This window comes from Cervus elaphus, chromosome 24 (assembly GCF_910594005.1).
Source record: "Cervus elaphus chromosome 24, mCerEla1.1, whole genome shotgun sequence".
Lineage (NCBI taxonomy): Eukaryota > Metazoa > Chordata > Mammalia > Artiodactyla > Cervidae > Cervus > Cervus elaphus.
The window spans coordinates 42,988,864-43,008,465 of record NC_057838.1 but is presented as its reverse complement, the minus strand read 5'-3'; the positions used below and the strand labels follow the sequence as shown (position 1 = coordinate 43,008,465).

The 19,602-nt window shown below is 38.7% G+C and overlaps 1 protein-coding gene across 1 annotated transcript in view; it reads right to left on the bottom strand.

The window, feature by feature from the left end:
* Positions 1-1,577: 1,577 nt before the first annotated feature.
* MDFIC2 (MyoD family inhibitor domain containing 2) overlaps positions 1,578-19,602 on the bottom strand; it is a 107,341-nt gene continuing 89,316 nt past the window's right edge. The window contains exons 4-5 of the mRNA XM_043886667.1: positions 12,136-12,357; positions 1,578-3,692 (exon numbers count right to left, since the gene is read on the bottom strand). Of these exons, the coding sequence (XP_043742602.1) occupies positions 3,436-3,692; positions 12,136-12,357 (479 nt within the window). The 3' untranslated portion in view covers positions 1,578-3,435. The remainder of the gene's footprint in view (positions 3,693-12,135; positions 12,358-19,602) is intronic.

Sequence of the window (19,602 nt, the reverse complement as noted above, 5' to 3'; positions counted from 1 at the left end):
TGATGGCTTCTCTTCTGGTTTTAACTCAGATATCTTTTTTGAAGAACACCCAACAAAATATTAAATCAAGTACTTAAATTTTATAATTTTATCACAGGTCATCAGTTTGTGTAACCTGGATGAACTTAACATTTAATGGGCAAAATTCTTAGAGTCAAAGTGCCTTACTTAAGTGTATGTACTGTTCTTTTGTTCAGTTTTGTAAAGGGAGAAATTTAGAGGCATTGGATAATGAATTCTGCCCTTCAGACATTTCCACCTACACGTTTATCCTTGAAAAAATGCTGATATGCTTTCATGTGATATTCCTATTTGTGAAGGTTCCCTGACTGAATATGTTGTCTCATTTCTTTGGGGAAAAAAAAAGAAAAAACTGAGGCGACTTTTGCCTTATTAACTTTGATTGTCCAGCATTGATAATTAATTTTGTAGGCCTATCAGCTTATGTAGTGGGGAAATTTCATTAGCAAGTTAAATGTAACTTCATTTCTTCATGGCTTCCCATATTTTGTAGGTCTTTAGAGGAGCAATGGTTTTATAAAAATCCATTGAGCAGAGCAAAGACAATGTACTTATCTGGTTATATTATGTAGGAAAAAAAATCTCTTTCTGGAATCCCTATAAAGGTTGTATGTTCTCAGAGCTCTCTTATCTAGTGTGCTTCCTTAAATCAGAGTGTTCTTTTCCCTAAGAAGCCCACCTTAAAGAACAACATTATCTTTATTTGTGATCACAGGCTTTCATCATGGCAGAAAAAAAATCTGAACCTTCTCAGACTCTGATATTTGTATTTAATCAATAACCACGTTCCTTTTTCATCTGTCTTACCTCTGCAATTGCATTTTCCCAGCTGTGTATGCTTTATTGTGTAAGAATTCAATTGAAAGAGCCATTCATGTTTGCAAAAAGGATGATGTTTTATTATTGGTGATAAAGAAAAGAAATTTCACACTTTGTATAACCGACCCTTTCTTTTAGAGCATGGCAAATTCTGAAAGTGAGGAATAAGTTAACAAACCGTGGAAAGTGAGGCCACAGAAGGATCTTGTATTCTGACCACAGTATAAAATAAGACCTGACAATTTTTATGTCTTTAATTGACAAGTATTCAGTTCACTTCTAAAATGGATCATCTTTGCCCGATTTGAGGGTTATATAGACTAGAAAGAATAAGGGGATGATAGTCAACATATTTAACATTTATATGACATGGCCTGATTAATGAGATGAGATACCATATTATTGGGACAGGATCCCAAAGACCCTCTACAGGTCCAGATATTCTTTCTTGAGTGACTGGACTGTGAGGAGGTGGGTGGGGGCTTGGAGAGGGGTCAGGTGGTTAGGAGTATGGGAGAAGCCCTAAGGAGGCTCACAGTAGCAACTGTTTATGAGCCAGTCTGGTAGTATTTTGATATTTGAGCAACTGGAACAGGTATACAGCTGCCTGTATGGAGCTGCGTAGAGCTGAACTAAGAAGGAGAGGGAGGTGGGAGGGGGGATCGGGATTGGGAATACATGTAAATCCATGGCTGATTCAAAGAATAAAAAAAAAAAAAAAAAAAAGAAGCAGAGAATGGGGTAATGCATGGCCATTAGAACTCACCGCTTTGAGTTTCTGACACTGCCATTAAATTACTGTATGATCTTGGATCAGTCAGTACTTGGGGGACTGTTTTTCTCTTATGAAAATATTGGGTAACAACTACTTTAGGTCCCCTTCTTAATAGTATATATTTTTCCATCCTAAAGATCTGCAAGTTCTATACATACAGTTGTCTCTAAGCTTCTAGAAAGAATTGAGACTATAGTGTTTCATAAGGTTGGGTTCTGTCTTGCTCTGTGCTTTGTGCATAACATGATAATTGAACAGGGACGAAGCCTGCAGTAGCCGTAGATACACTGGGTTACCAGGAACAAGACAAGAACAGTTCAATGTTTTTTATAAGGGCAGTTTAAAATATTTTCAGAAGATTAAGAGTTTTCAGTGTTTCGAGAAAGTTATTGCATAGTAGACAAATGTGCTAGTTGGCTACAGACACAAACCAAGTGTGCCTTTTGTCCCAGGTTGCCAAAGTCAGGCAAAGGTAGATATTTTGGAATTTGTTGTTGTTGTTGTTTGTCTAGATCATAAAAGTTCCCTTGACTCATTTCACTTTTGTGTTCTTTGTTTATTGATAAAGTGTGTTTTTTTTACACTTGATGAAGGTAGTGAGATAGCGCCATTAGAATATTTAAGAACACGTTTGTGAGCAGTGCCATGCCTACAGAGACTAAAGAAAATTCAAGTGACTTCAACCCCCACAAATTGTTTTAATTTGTTTGAATTGTTTGTTTTAACTTGTTTGAGTCAAAAGTTGCTTTCTAAGTTTATACCACATCTTACAAAGATTTGTTGTAAATATAAGGAAGTGCTCAATATAATTGTGAATCACTTGAATTTTCAGAAAAGGAAAAAAAGATATGGTTTCTGAAGCACATTCTGTGTTAGGAAACTCAGTGCTGAATAAGTACCTGCACATGTATTTCTTTCGGGTTCCTACACAACTGATCATTTAGTAAAATGAACTGGTTCTGTTTTAATATCCTGTTGCTTATTGTACCTGACAAACAGAAATGAGGAAAATGAAGAATTGACGATCTGGGGTCATTTTCTTGAAAGTTGCACATAAGTCCCATTTCTGCTTATTAGAATAAAAAAAAAGATTTTCTGTAACAAATTAAGAATATGCATAACCTGTTATGACATAGTCATAAGCATATAATAATATGGTCTAGAATTACAGTACTCTCTCGAAGTACATCATATTCAAAATTCACTGGATATGTCTTAGAGACATCTGTTGTAATTACAGGAACACGGTTTCTAATTCATTTAATTCCCTTTCCTACCTAAACTGTACATATAAGTGAATTTTAAGAGACTGTATAAATAAATTTTTAATTACAAAATGATGTTATACAATACATTATTAATAATAACCAACAATGCATAATGTTTATGCATGAGTCCATTGGAAAGACAAGCTAATGTATGTCAGTTCTAAAAGAATGCACTAATTTGTCCTGAATTTGTGAATGAAGTTGAATCCATGATGCAAGCCAATGAGTGCAATAACACAGAATGGTTCTGCATGCTATTTTGCAGTCAAGAAACATCTTGTACCTATGGCATTTAAGAAGTATTTAAGATTTGTTCATCACATGTGATCAAGATCTGATTTTTCAGCGAGCCATGCGGTAGGGAAATTTGGAACAAGACCATTGAGTTGACAATACTAGCTTTTTCCCAGACAGGTGCAGAATAAAATGGTCTAGAGCATCCAAGAAATGTGTACAGTCCTTACATTTCAGCACATGAAAATCACAGGCTCATTGTCATGAAGTTTCCCCTGAGGGCCAAAAGGTCTGCCTGAATGTGGTCCCTTTGTGGCACTAACGATAACAGATTTCTGAAATCTCCATGGCCAGCTCCAGACACTCACTGGTCTCATGACATTCAAAAAGGCTGCAGTCAATGTCACAGTTGCAGTTGCAGTCATTCCGGGAGTGGCTTTCATCTGAGGTGTGATGGTACCTGTGAGAGGGGCAGCAAACATTGATACACACAGTTTCACACGTGTCCGGGAGCATCAGGAGACAATCCAAAAACTGGCAGAACAGACAGGCGAGGATAAGGGAGGCGCAGTCCTCTGTTGAAAGAAGAAAGAAAGACAATTATATGTGGCTCATCTGGGGACGCAGATGCAGGGCAAGCATGTGCAGTGGTGTGCTTGATAACTTTATAGCCACCTCTTAATTATTTATTCATATTGGGGGTGATGTACACCGTTATTTTCTCAAGTGCTCCCACCCCCGTCCAGTACTCACTCTAGTTAAGTAATTGCTTTATTAACTTCTTGAGCATTTCCTATTGATTCCACATAATCTGGTTATTTAAAGTGCTGTCCCTTTTCTAAACTCCTGTATTTACATTGTGTGTAGAGGTGCTGGGAAGCTGCACAATTAGCTACCTCTCTTGAAACCTTGCAGTGGTCTGAAAAATAGCAAGTCCTCCCCAAGTGCTGGGAGCTTTCAGGAGCAATTAGATTTGGGGACAAGGAGAGACCATCCACATTTCTGGCTTCTCGTCACAAGGCTTTGTTATTTGTTTGATGTGGATTCCAGTAAATCTGCCACACCCATATTCAATGCCAGTGAAAAGCACATTTCAAAACCTAACAGAAATTACTTTTTAAATAATCGTAGTTGTTTGTGGTAGTCTATTATTTGTAAGCCCTCTCTCATTTTTCCTCCAGTTATGTAAAGCCTTGATTTTATATAGTTAAATGAAATATATCATCATTATACACCTAAAATGATATAAATCTTATCAATCCTCTGTAAGAAAACTGTTTTAGAAATTTGTTATGCAGGCTTGTAAAAATATGAAAAGTATCTCTAAGGCATTGAAGGTAATTGGTAATTCTAGCCAAGCAGCTGTGATGGGTTATGGATTATTATTATTATTATTATTTTTGGTTTGTTTCTATAAAAGGAATTAGTTAGAAGATGCAGCAGCTCTTTTGTTAAAATTATAACTTCTTTCCTTTTCTTTCTTCATCTCTTCATCCTTCCTCCTTCCCTCCTCCCTCCTTCCTTCCTTTTTTTTTTTTAGTTAAGAAAATCTCAAAAACTTGTAAGGGTTTTGAAAAAGGGTAGGTAAGTGTTCATGTGATATATCATCTAATTAATTAAAATCAGTATACTGAAGACTGCTAATGGTTGAAAGTAACTAATTTTAGTGTGAATTGGGGGAAATTCCCCTCTCCTAATGGGCGTATCAATCAGTTAACATTATTAGACTTTTGTAATCTATTTTTCCTCCATTAAGAATGTTAGTAATCTTTGGTTTTCAGACTTCAGTTGACTGACTACACAAGCCTGCAAATTCTGTTCTCTGTATCATCTGCCAATGCTGTCTAAATGTTTTTAGGTCCCCATTCACTGACTTCTTAAGAATGTCTTACGGAAAACTTTTTTCTGTTATTCATAACAGAACTGCTGTTCCGTTTCACAACACTGCTTAGTGTTTAAGAGAAGGGAGAACATGGAAATTCTCTGAAAGGGAACAAATATTTTAAATAAACTCATTCTAGTTTATTTAAAAATATATATACATATATAAAGGTCTCAAATGAGTTCTGCATATAGGTAAACAAAAATCTTCCTTTATCCCTCAGTCCCTCTGCCCCTCTCCCCAGCCTCTCACCCTCTGATTCTTTCTTCCCAGTAAGACAGAGTGGTAAAGAACCATGCCATAACTTTTATGACCACTTTAATTGCTATATATTGTTGCAGGTGCTGTGGCCATTACTCAGTATTTATAGTTTAGGTGGCCTATTTCATAATACGTCTATGGTGTGTGTACTCATCTCTTCGCCAGACAGGGTGTATTTTTATTCCCTCAGAGCCAGCTTCTATCATGTGGCCAACTCACCTATATCTCATAAGTCACTACAAATCACCCACAAAAATTCAGAAGTGAGTGAGTGCCGTTCATAGACTCTAATCTCAGTATGCATTTCTGAAGAGGGCGTGTTGGTGGTCAAAGATCTTGGGCATAAAGCCTCATCCCCTTTTTTTTTTAATGCCAAGACTGCTGCTCTAGCAGCCCCTGGCAAAGAAGAGGCTCTCAGGAGAAAATATTCCAAGCAAATGCTCCATGATCTCTTAGATTGGAGAATCAGAGACTTACTCAGGTCTGTGACCATATAAAAGTAATTTACCCACCAGATCCTGTCATTTGTAAGTATTACAAGACTGAAAGTTTGGCTTAGAAATAAGTCAGGTTGGGTGCAGGGTGTCCTCTGGGGATGGGAGCTGGTATTTCCTATCAGAGTATGAAAACCTGTTTGTGAAATGGCCTTGTAATTTCCTGTGGGTATATAACTGTTTGGTTTGAATCCTCTTGCCAACATCTCCTCAAGTTGTCAGACCCTGGAGGTCTCTGCTTCTGATGTACACCATAGATTTTATGTATAATATTATATATATCATACTATATATATATATATTGATCTAATCCTTTGGTCAAGTTGGCATTTGTTTCCTTCCTTGCCTCTATCTTGCACTTGAGAATAGAGCCCATTATTCTTTTTCTGTTTATAAGTCAGTCCTTTTTATTTGGTTATAAAAGCAGAGCCTCTAGCCCAGAAAAACATGGCAACATTAATGAATTGAAAACAGATTTTTCCCCCACTTTCAAGTGTGTTCCACACAGTTCCTAAAAGACGTATTAAATAATTCTGCATGATCAGGGGAAACTGTTTTGCATGTGGTCCATTTTTGTTTGCACAAAAGTAGAGTAAGCAGTTCAGGGGAAAATTCTCAACTGTTTGAAAAGAGAATTAGACTTTCCATTCTCCTGAATGGGTATATTTTCCTTTGCCTGCCGTATTCCTTGGGACTTTAATGTTGCATAAACTTGATGTTCCATAGCCTATCATTAGCACTCTTCTTGGCCCATCTAAAACATCATGCCATCGTGCCCAGCATCCATCCAGCTGCCTGTGTCTCATCTCTTCCGAACTGTCTTCAGAACATCTCTCACTTACCAAGGCCACATTGCATCATGGGGCTCCCTCTTTCCCACATTCCACAAACCTGTCTCTTCCATAATTTTATCTTGTGAATGGCTCCTGAACACACATATGGATTGCCTCAAAGCTGCAACTCATTCCTGTCATTTTTCTTTTCCTCATCATGCTCTCCCCAACCAATTCTCTCCTGAGTTTCACTGATTCTGTTGCAGATTCCTATTTTAAACTCGTCAGCCTCTGTCCACTGTCTCAGCTGTGGCCACCATCAGGTCCCTGGAAACAGCCTCCTGTCCAGGACACTGCTTCCACATGAGCCCATCTCAAATTCATTAGCCCCTGTGATATTTAAAATCATAAATTAGAACATCTCACTCTCCCTTTAGAATCAGGTCCTAAATCCTTAACCTCAGGCTACAAAGCTCTCTGCTTTGAATTTTCTCTTTGGTTTTATCTTTTTCCAAATGCCCTTCTCCCTGTGGCTTCTGCTAGTGCCACTTACTTCTGTTTTGTCTACTAATAGTTACTAGTGGCTGAAGAGCTAATGTCCGAGCTGCTGATCTACTGGAGACCAGGAGGGAACAAAAGAAGAGGTGGCAGAGCTTTCCTATTATTGCTAATTTCCCCACTTGGCTTTTCAGCTGTCTTCATACCTTTGTAACACATTCCTTATGTATTAAATTCCTTTAGTTGAACTACCTGACATCACAGCATAGTCTCCTATGTTGCTGTCAGGATACCCATCTCATTTCTCACTTCTTCCTTCCTTAAACCTGAGTTAAAGGAGATCTGGGACCTTCAGGCCGTTCAGGCGAATGTGGTATTTGCCTTTGAGCAAGAAGCCATGACAAAAACCCTCTTAGGGTGCTCTTATTTCCTCTTTGCTTCCACCCACAGGGTGCATGGAGGATGTGAAGAGTGTGAAGTGCTAAGTGATACTCTTATGACCCTGAAGGACTATTGCAGCCTCTGGACCATTCCAAGTGTAATTAGAATATTGGCTATTTAAGGGGCAGAATTTGTTTCTGTTTTGTATATACATTCATTTGTGTTACTTTTAGGTCCCACATATAAAGTTTGTCTTTCTCTGCCTGACTTATTTCACTAAGCATAATATTCTGTAGGTCCATCTAAGTTGTTGCAAGTGCCAGTACTTCATTCTTTTTTATGATTGAGTAGTATTCCACTGTGGAGAAGGCAATGGCAACCCACTCCAGTACTCTTGCCTGGAAGATCCCATGGGTAGAGGAGCCTGGTAGGCTGCAGTCCATGGGGTCGCAAAGAGTCAGACACACTGAGCGACTTCACTTTCACTTTTCACTTTCATGCGTTGGAGAGGGAAATGGCAACCCACTCCAGTGTTCTTGCCTGGAGAATCCCAGGGACGGGGGAGCCTGGTGGGCTGCCGTCTATGGGGTCGCACAGAGTCGGACACGACTGAAGCGACTTAGCAGCAGCAGCAGCAGCAGTATTCCATTGTATATGTACACCATATCTTACTGTGGTTGCTAAAGGGGAGATAGAAAGTGGGGGCAAATTAGGGGTATGGGCTTCACAGACACAAACTACAGTATATAAAATAGGTAAGCAACAAGGATATACTGAACAGCACAGGAAATTATACCTGTTATTTTGTTATATCCTATAGTAGAGTATAATCTGCAAGAATACTGAATCACTATGCTCTATACTTGAAGCTAACACAGTCCTGGAAATCAAGCAAACTTCAATTTTAAAGAGGCAGGGAACTCCCCTCATGGTCCAGTTGTTAAGATTCTGCACTTCCAATGCAGGGGGCACAGGTTTGATCCCTGGTCAGGGAACTTAGGATCCCACGTGCTTCACCACACAGCCACAAAATAAAAAAAATAAATATGGGGGAAAAGGAGAGGCAGAATCTGCCTTATTAGAATGGATCACATTTAGTTATAATGGAGAAGGTAACAGTGCAGAGGAGTTTCCACTAGTGCGCCTGAGGTCAGTCCCTCATTCACGGTCCTGTCATCTCTGAGTTTGCCCTTCTAGCTGTCATTGTTCTGGCCACCACCATGTCTGGAATGAGGAGGAGGGCGGAACTAGCGGTCGCTGTAGCTGCCCTCTGTGGTCCCTCTCACACTTCTCAACTCCAGAAGCATACCTCCTGCATCTTTGGGAATCATTTTCCAAAGTGACAAGAACATGGTTTAAAAAAATACAGATTAAAAAAAAAAAATCCTATCCTCTTCTCCCAAAACAAAATTAAAAACAAAAACAAAAGACAAGATGAACCTCATCCAAACCCCATATTCTGGTACATTATGGTTAATGTTCTGTCACCGAGAGAATTTGGTATTAATAACAAGATTCATGACATGGTGGCTCCAACTGGTTACTGGAAGTTTTTGGTTCAAAAGTATAAAAATTGGTTCCCACTCCCCCAACATTAAGTTCTTCAAAAAAGTCTGTAATGCAGAATGGGAACAGATAAAGTGTGACTGCCTTTCTCTAGCTGGGGTATCATCCCTGATTTTATCAATTTTAATAGCTACTTAAATATGTCAGGATCTATTTAAGTTCAGACAAGCACAACTAACATTCAAGGTAGTTCTTTAGAACTAGAATGACTAGATTTGGGTGATACTTAGTAAATTTGTGCTTATGTTTTTTTCTGAGCAAATGAACTGAAATAATTATAAAATTGAAACATTTTATAAGATGACACTATTGCATTTAATTGTATGAAATTTACAGTGTAGAAAATGTAATCATTTTATTCAGTAGTCCATGGTGTAATTAAGACTATTCTTTTGAGGTGTCTTATATTTATGATCTTCCTCTTCCACTTGGATGAGACACCTCAGATTCAAAATTATACATCCATTAGGTATATTCTCAGGATTCTTTTTAAGGAGCCTGTTTTCTCATAGCATGTATATCCCTGGTTTTATCATCCACCGGGATGCTTTTATAGTCAGAACATAGAAGCAGAAGCACAGATAGTGCTCTGGACTTCTCCCCTTTTCTTCAGGAGTGGGACCACACAGGATGAGCCATGATTTAATAATAATGTCGCAGCACATAGTGTGTGATGTGCAGTAAAGATCCTTCTTAAATTCCCATCAGAGCACACACCATGAACTGTGCTAATGGATGTAGCACATTTTACAAAATCTGCATGTGTGAGGCTTCTCCATCCTTGTTTTAAGTGGGGCAATGTATATAAATAATAGATATTAGCAATTAAGCATCCATTCCTATGCACTCATCTATATATTTGAAAATAAATTAACCACAAACTACATGAAAGTGGATGCAATCTTCTCTTTTCCCTTCTGTTTCCCCTGCTGTTCCTGAAAGATATTTCTGTATTTATCTCAGTATGAACAATGACCCCAGCTCTCAATTTCTGCATCCTTAAATTAATTACTATCAAAATTTCCTAAAATGAAGTGAATCTGATTTAACTGTTTTAGTTCCTTGATGTTTGCTGTCTAGGATAATAAGAGTTTCTTCACACTGTTTGTGGGCCCTTGCCTGGATGTTTTACTCTCTCCTTTAACCAGATACCAAAAGTGTTTACCTTGGTAGGGAGATTCTTTTTTTTTTTTTTTACAACTAGGGAAATGAAGGGTAAGCTATTACCTGGGTTGTTAGCTTAATATTGGAATTTCCTGGACCAGAGTAGCCTTGGTCCAGGCCTTAACAAGACAGTCTAATTCAGTGGTCTTCATGAATCTCCTTTGCTCTTTTGTAGAGTGAATAGTTGTTTTTTTCCTACATGAGGCACCAGAGTGGAGTTGCTGTTTTAATAGAATAGTCATTTGGGTCTTCCCTGAGAATACAAGGGTTCAGGCAACATGCTGACTGCATTGTCCTTCTCATTCTGCCAAGATACCTGATAAGACAGGTCAGAGTGGTTCTGTTGTACGTGTGTGTGTGTGTGGATATATATAATGGGAATTCCTGATTCTGGAATCATTACAAGAGCTGTGTAACCCTGACATGATTTGACAAAACTCTTTACTGTCACAATGCTGAGAACTCTGTTGTATTGTCTGTCTTCTTGATTAGCATCAGCCTCTAACAAAACCAGAAATATGGACATCATCTTGACTCAAGGTCATAACCTGGCAGTCTACAGGCCAAAGTTAGCCAAAATCCATGTCTTGTGAGTATCTGGGGCTTTATAAAGGAAGTTGGCAACATCATAAGTGTTACCAACACTTACAAATTGAGAGGTTGCATGTAACATTCTAGGTCTGGCGACTCTGAACCTCTTTTTCCTTCTGGCAACAATTGGTTGGAGCTGAGTAGAGGTAGCGCTCTTCACCTTGCCATGATACTGACCAGTCCCTATTGTTTACCTCCAGGCTTCATTATTCGCATTATCACCTGGCAGCTGCAGGCGGTCCTGTCTGTAGCTTCTGGTCTAAAGCATCCATGACAGCATTTTCACAAGATCATATATAACATGTATTAGAAATCTTTTCCTTACTTTTTAAACCCGTAATCATAATAAAAGCAAAAATTAGACACTTATTATGTGATAGACTTTGTCCTGGATGTTTTACCCATGCTATTTCATTTGATCTTCAAAACACCGTATGGTGTGTTACTAGCACGATTATATAACTGAAAGTCTGAGATTCATAGGTGGTAAAACTTTTATCCAGTTTTATACAGTGAATAAATTTGAGTCAGGAATTAAGCTGATGTGATTTCAAAGTTCCTGTTATACAGAGTTCATTTCATTTTTTGTCTTATTTTGAAAGGCAAATATGAATTTAAATATAGACCAGAAACTATACCCTGTTATGTTTTCCTTTGAGAAACTTTGAGTTTTCCTTAAATGCAAATATCAATATGGAATATTATAAAGCTCTTGAATGATTTGCATCTTCTGTAAAGGTCACTGCAAAGTTAGCCTGACTAAAATTCCATATGTCTTAGTCTGAAGTCCATTACTTTGAACTTGACTATGCTGATCATTTAACATCAGCTCAGTTTGAAATTGGTTTTGCAAATGAAACATGCCTCTTATGTTATACATCGAGATGGTTTGGTGTAGCTTTACACTGATTCAATGCCTAGGAGGTAGTGTTACCAGAGGAACCAACCTTCTCCCACAAGCTGCTGATATCAGCATCCTTATAGTTAAAGAAGTCTATTTTTACACTTTTTCAACTTTTTGATACTATTCCACTCTGCCTTCTTCTCCTCTCAGTCCTCTCAGTCTAGACTCAAAGGTTGAATAGTTCCAGATCCAAGAAGAGAAAAAAATTGGCCATTTTTAAAATTTACTTCAGCGCTCCATAGCAAGGATGATTATACCTCACTTGAGCTATTTAAAACACTTTGCCTCAGACTCCCACCTTTGAGAGCAAACAACCTGCCAAGCACCTCGTAATTGCAAGGTGACCTTGACATGTGTCATTCACCAGAGTTTTCAAATCAAAGTCTTCCTGTTTAATATTCATAAAGACTTTCCCCCCCCCCCCCAACAGCATATGTGATGATTTTCCAGGGGCCGGGGGTTGGGGAGCTTTATTTAGAGATGGGTTGATTGTGAGAAACATACCATCAGTGTCTCTCGGATGAACTGAAGTATCAGTTTGGAGGTAGGAAAATTTCGTCTGCCTTTCTTCAAGGGAGGACAGTGATATGCTGGATTCTGACAGTTTTTTCTCACTGGGGGTTTCCTTGGCTGGTCCATCTGTGATATTGAATTCTGATACTGAATTTATAACGATAGCATTAATGGCTTTCTCATCTGCCTGCTTTTCATTTGTGAGTTGCACATCTAGATGAAAAAAGAAAACACACATACAGAGACCTGCTGTAGTTGACATGACCTAGAGATCCAAAAATGGATGTTTGCAGACAAATTCCCATGCTAGACTTTTATAAGATTAAAATATTATTTGAAAGTATGAAACATTACTGAATAGGATTATTTTGAATGAAAATATATGTAAGAATAAAAGTGCAATAATTATAAAATTTAAAACACATTGCAACTTTCACATTTCATGGTAATCTGTAACACTAGTTTCCATGGTGGTCTTTGTAGTAATGGGTGGGAGAAGCAAGGCATTCATTCACTGTAATTAACAAAAATCTCATAAAATGTTGTCAGCTTATTGTCATAATGTGTTGTGGATCTCAGAAGTAGTATTGGGTTAGCCAAAAGTTGGTTTGGGTTTTTCTCTAACATCTCATTGAGAAACCTGAACCAAACTTTTTGGCCAATAAAAGGATTTTTAAATGCTGGACAGTACTGTTTAATAGTGTGTATGGTCTCAATCAAGTTGTTGCATTTCTGTGTCTTTACAGACCTCAGTTTCCTTCCCTGTATAAGAAACGGGGTCACACATAACCAGCCTATAAGCTCATTTCTGTGTCTGTGCTTGAAGACTCTTTAGTTGCCAGTCTTTTCTCTGCTTTGCCATTTGTTAGGTCCTTATAAAGGTGATAGTCTTTGTGGCTTTGAGGGTGTGCTTCCTGGGGAGCAGGCTTTTATTTCCATATAACAACCTGGCAGGGAACATCTAGCAAGGTCTTTGAGATTCTGGTTTGGAGAGGCACAGGGAAGACTGAGAAAACCTAGATGCTTTGACTGTTTCCCAACTCCCATGTTTGTCTACTGATTCCCGCATGATACCTGAGGGTGTTAACACGGGGCTGGGCCCTCAGAATTCAGTGCTGCCTGACTGGGGTTTCCCTGGTGGTTCAGACACTAAAGAATCTGCCTGCAATGCGGGAGACCCAGGGCCAGTCCCTGGGTCAGGAAGATCCCCTGGAGAAGGGAATAGCAATCCATTCCAGTATTCTTGCCTGGAGGATTCCATGGACAGAGAAACCTGGTGGGATACAATCCATGGGGTCACAGAGAGTCAGACATGACTGAGTGACTAACACAACAACAACAGAGGTATAGTCACTGGCTTTTAGAAATGTCGAACAAAAGAAAAGAAATGTCGAACAAATCAGCAATGCAGTAAAACGTTGAGGAGCATACAACAGAAGCATACCACAAAATCAGGTTAGAGAGAGACCAGACAGGGCAGTGGTGCAAACATATAGCTTACTTGCACCAGTGAAGTGATCCAGAGGTGGAGAGAAGGGTTAACAGATGTGAAACACACATCCAAACTGATTCCCAGGGACTTCTCCAGACCGAAACAAGCCCCAGTCCTGGGGATCGGGCAGCACTATTGGGAAATAATGAAGATCCTTTCTGGAGAATTTCCTTTTCCATCACTAGCCCAGTCCCTGATTCAGTAATGCTCACTGAGTGACTGAGATCAATAAAAGAGTTGGCAACCTGGTTTAATTCTCCTGTGCTTAGGCAGCTCAGTGCGAGAAGTATCTTCTTGCCAACTCCATTTTCATGGAGTTAAGAAGTTGCTTCTTAGTTTGAAGCAGATGGAAATCTCTATTTGATCCTACCTGCTAGGACAGGGGTTCCTGGACCTATCTACAGAGTAGAATCATCTTGGAAATCTTTTAAAACTTGGAAATATTTTAAAGATCAGGCACCCCCTCTACCCCTTTAACAGATTGGATTACAGTTCCTCAGAGATTTTGGAAGCTCCCCAGGAGATTCCAACATGCGGACAAGTTTGGGAACCACTGCCATAGTGACCTTCTGCTTTTGAGAGTGGAAAAAGAAGAGAACAGGCTACTGATAGGTACGTCAGTGATTTTCAGAAGCTAACTATGAAACAGTTGCTCTCCAAAGGCTCCTAACTGGTGTGAGAGCTGACAGTATTGCACACACAATTGTCTTCAGCCTTTTTTGTTTCTTTCTGAGCCTCTAAATAGACTTGACTTTCAGCAGTGCTTAATTTTTATTTTCTGTCTCTTATGCTCTTGGCTTTAAATCTCTTGGATTCAGTTTGGTTCACCTTAAAAGGGATTGGCAGAAACAGGGGTTCAGGAAAGCATTTATTGTTGATAGCATTTAATGTAATATCAACCTAGACAGCATATTAAAAACCAGAGACATCAGTTTGACTACAAAGGTACATAGAGCCAAAGCTATGGTTTTTCTAGTGATCACATATGGATGTGAGAGTGGGACCATAAAAGAAGGCTAAGCACTGCAGAATGTATGCTTTCTAACCTCATTTTTAACTTTCCAACTCTCAAGAGAGGACTCTCGAGAGTCCGTTAGACAGCTAGGAGATCAAACCAGTCAATCCTAAAAGAAATCAACTCTGAATATTCATTGGAAGGATTGATACTGAAACTGAAGCTCCAATACTTTGGGCACCTGATGCAAAGAGCCGACTCACTGTAAAAGACTGTCATGCTGGGAAAAATTGATGGCAAGAGGAGGAGAGGTGACAGAGAATGAGTTAGTTGGAAAGCATCACAGACTCAATGGACATGAGTTTGAGCAAACTCAGGGGTATGGTGAAGGACAGGGAAGCCTGGTGTGCTGCAGTCCATGGGGTTGCAAAGAGTTAGATACAACTTAGCAACTGAATAACAGTAATAACAGTGTAATATTGAATTGATAGAATTAGCTCAACAGGTTGAGAAACTCTTGGATTCTAACTCAGGAGAGGTTCGTGGATTTAAGATAATGATGATAATGGTAAAAAAGAATATTTTTCTTGCTTGGATATCAAAGTGTCGACTAACCACCTATAATCACAAATAGTCATTCAAATTATGCTTTCAGTACTCTGAGAAGTACTGACATTTGGGGCCAGATAATTCTTTGTCACAGGGAAATTATAGAATGTTTAACAATATCCCAGTCTTCTCCCTACCTGATGCCAGCAACACCAATTGCCCCAGGATACAATAAACAAAAATGTCTGTGGATATTGCCAGATTTCCTCCAAGGGTTAAAATCACCCATTTTGAATACCAAACCACTGCCTTAAATGTGTGTGTGTGTGTGTGAGCGTGCACACACACACACACAATTGTATACATTTTATGTCAAGTGTTCTGTGTTACCACTATGTACCTTATTTAAGCATCACAAAGACACTAGGAGGCAGTTTTTGTCAGCCTTCCAGAATACATGGGAAATGTATAAATTGGTACCCCAAGTTAACAGATGAATGAGTAAAACCAAAGCTTAGGAAGTTTATTTAGATAAGTTGCCTGAAGCTTCCTTGTTGGTAAATGATAGAGCTGGGGTTTGAACCCAGGCCGTTTGGATTCCAAAAACGTTGCTCTTATCCCTGTCTCTTTATATTACTCAGTATTTCCTCCAATTTGTTCTTAGCTTTTATCTCTCCTTCCTCACCACTGGAACTGCACATCAGCAAAACCCTTTTCACTCTAAATCCCTTGATGTGTCACCTACCAGAAATCAAGCCTTGCAAATAACATCACTTTGTAGACATACCTCTCCCTCAGCAAGTCTTTAAAAAGTAGGACTACCTTCTTGCACATTTAGGGAATCCTGCCTGTTTAGTTACAGCTTCTCTATCCTCAGGAAAAGCTGATAGATAACAAAGCTTGATGAGTATAGAGATTACAGCAGCTATTTACTTACAGAATTAATTAACAATCAGTGCAAATTATCACACGTAGTCAGGCAGCATGTAATGTAAATTGCTTTTGCACAAAGTAATTCAGTAACAAAAAAAAAGTTGGATAGAGGTTACTGGAATGTAAGAACATGCGGAGAATACAGTATACAGCCAAGTGGTATATGATTCTCTTTTTAATTTCTCGACACTTTTAAGTATAGCATTTTGAATCTAAGTGGTGTGCTACATTAAGCAACCATTTGGAGACACTGGGCTTGTACTGAGAGAATTTTATAGAGAAGTTAAGCTGCCATTCATAAAGTTATTTTAATTCTATATCTGTTTATATTTTTATTTTTTTCCATTCCCCAGTGGGAACTATCTGTTACTCATTAGAAAATCATCTGACAAACACACATTTCAGAACCCAGTCTGTTCAACCCAGAATTCTGACATCTGAAATGAGTCACAATTTTGGGTGAATGTTACTGACATCTTCCGTCTTTTGTAGATGGAGTGCTAACAATGATTTCCCCAGATTCCTTCTTTTGTGGTGTTATTTGACTTTGTACCCAAAGTATTATAAAGTAACATAAGCTAAAAGGAGAAACACATAAAAAGTGGTATCACATCTTCTGCAGAGAAAACTATTTTGGAATTAAATAAGGAATTTGTGAAACTATATTTGGGATGTTATACATAGTTCTTGACATTAACTTAGAGAAAATAATTTTTTTCAACAGGAAAAAGATCACAAAAATTAGGGCAAAAATTAGAAGTTCATCTGTATTGTTGGGGAAAAATATTAGTGTATACTGAAAGTCAAGGAAATAGAAAATTTCTGTTTGGGTAGGAGTAATTGCAGAAGCAATGGGAATAAACGTGAGTAACAGGGAAGACAGACAGTTAATTAATTTTTTATTACCACTGAGCAAATGTTATTAATTTACTTCAATTAGCATTTATTGAGTACCCACATGCAATGGATGAATCAATGTGACAGGAGATATTAATTTATTTACTTGAAGTTTTTAAGGAAACATTTTAATGATTTTCATTTTTGCTCACTAACTGTGACTTTGAATTTTTGCATTGGTGCATCTTCAGAGTGTGTGTGTATATATATATGAATTCAAATTATGAATAAGTAGCATTACCCCCACCCTACCCCACAGACACTCCTCTGATTCATTCTTGTTTTTTTCTTCCCTTCCACTCCCCTTTCTCTGGGTTTACTTCTTTGACACATCTTTCATATCTCTGTTACTGGTTTCTTTTCCCCCCTTCCATTCCTTGCCAATATTCCTCAAACTTTGTCCTTTTAGTTCCTTGCTTTGTTCCTTTGTCTTAATTCACACTCACAACTCATTTTCTTTGTGCAGTTGGTTACCAAATCTCTATGCAGTCAGTCAGCCAGGCACATAAACTGTGCGCCTGGATATGCTTGGGATTTCAGAGACTAAGAGCGAATAGTCTTGGTCCTCAAGAGACCCACAGTCATCACAAATTGCAGTCTTAGACATGCAGCTGACTATTGGATGTTTTATTTCCAAATTATTACAATTGTTTTATCTCTTTCTACTTGGCCTCTCATTCTTCTCCCTGAACTTGATATCCCTGGATATCCCTGAAGAATTCACAGTTTAATTTCTTTTCAAAGTATTATCCTTTTGCTGATTCCTTTTTTTAAAATTTATTTTTATTAGTTGGAGGCTAATTACTTTACAGTATTGTAGTGGTTTTTTGCCATACACTGACATGAATCAGCCATGGATTTACATGATTTCTTAAACTTAAAAGTATTCTTTGATTTGCTCCATCCCTTCACCTGGTGCAGTGGTAAAGAATCTGCCTGCCAACGTAGGAGGCGCAAGAGATGCGGGTTTGATCCCTGTGTTGGGAAGATCCCCTGAAGTAGGAAATGGCACCCCCTCCAGTAATCTTGCCTGGAGAATTCCATGGAGAGAGGTACCTGGCGAACTACGGTCCATGGGGTTGCAAAGAGTGGGACATGACTAAGCAACTGAGCGCACACGCCACACACACACGCGCGTGAACCTCTATCACATCATTTACCAGTTCTCATTTGTTCTTCCTTCTAAATGTCTCACAAGTCCATCTCTGTTTTTCACTTGGAAAACTACCAGTCAAGTTTAATCTTCTGTGCCCTTAATTCTGGATTCCAAGGCACACCTCAGAGAGATTGTTGGTTCTGTTGCAAAAGACAACAGTGAAACAATTATCGCAGTAAAGCAGGTCATGTGAATCTTTTGCTTTCTCAGCGCATATGAAAGCTATGTTTACATTATACTATAGTCTGTTAAGTGTGTAACAGCATTTTGTCTAAAAACACAAGGTACATACCTTACTTAAAAATACTTCATTGCTAAAAAATGCTAAGCATCCGTGAGTTCTAATCTTTTTGTCATAGTCACCTCAAAAAAGATCACTGATCACAGATTACCATAACAAATACAGTAAAAATGAAAAGTTTGAAGTCCTGTGAGAATACCCAGGTAAAGAACCTGCCTGCCACTATAGGAAATGTGAGGCTCAGGTTCAGTCCCTGGGCTGGAAGATCCCCTGGAGGAGGGCACAGCAACCCCCTCCAGTATTTTTGCCTGGAGAACTCCATGGACAGCGAAGCCTGGTGGGCTACAGTCCATGGGGTACACAGAGTTGGACATGACTAAAGCAACCTTGCATGACTTAGCACAGCGTGCGCTGTGAGAATTATTAAAATGTGGCACAGGTGCTTAAAGTGAGAAGCTGCTACTGTTGGAAGAAGGGACTCTGATAGAATTATCTGATGCAAAGTTGCCATAGACCAGCTTCCTTGGTGGCTCAGATGGTAAAGAATCTGCCTGCAATGCAAAAGACCCAGGTCCAATCCCTGGGTTGGGAAGATCCCCCTGGAGAAGGAAATGGCAACCCACTCCAATATTCTTGCCTGGAGGATCCCATGGACGGAGGATCCTGGTGGGCCACAGTCCATGGATGGGAAAGAGTTGGACACGACTGAGCAACTAACACACTTTTCAACTCGTAAAAAATGCAGTATCTGTGAAGCACTATACAGCAAAGCAAAACAAAACAAGATTGGCCTGTATTTCAGTACCATTGATCTCAACTATAATAGCCATTCTCCCAAGACATCTTATACACTGTAATCAAAATGATATCATGAGCACTATTTTCCTGATCATATTACTCATAAAAAAGCAAAATTAAGCACCTGCACATCATGCATACACACAACATGTCAGTAACTCTTTCTTTCCCATTCTCTTGTTCTCAATGGCTTAACTCAGTTCTATTGACAAATTGCCTTTCGAAAAGAATTAGCTTGTTTTTAAGTTTTCCTTCTGAGCAATAAACTCCAGAAGTCTCTATGAAAATTATTAGATAAGACTTTAAGGAAGGATGATTTTCATTTCAATTCTGCACCAAAATTTTAAGGTGAGTGTGCATTTCAAATATTTGGGCTAGTTTTTAAAGCTGTGATGATGAATTATATTTTCCTTTGGATTTAAATTATCCTCTAACTT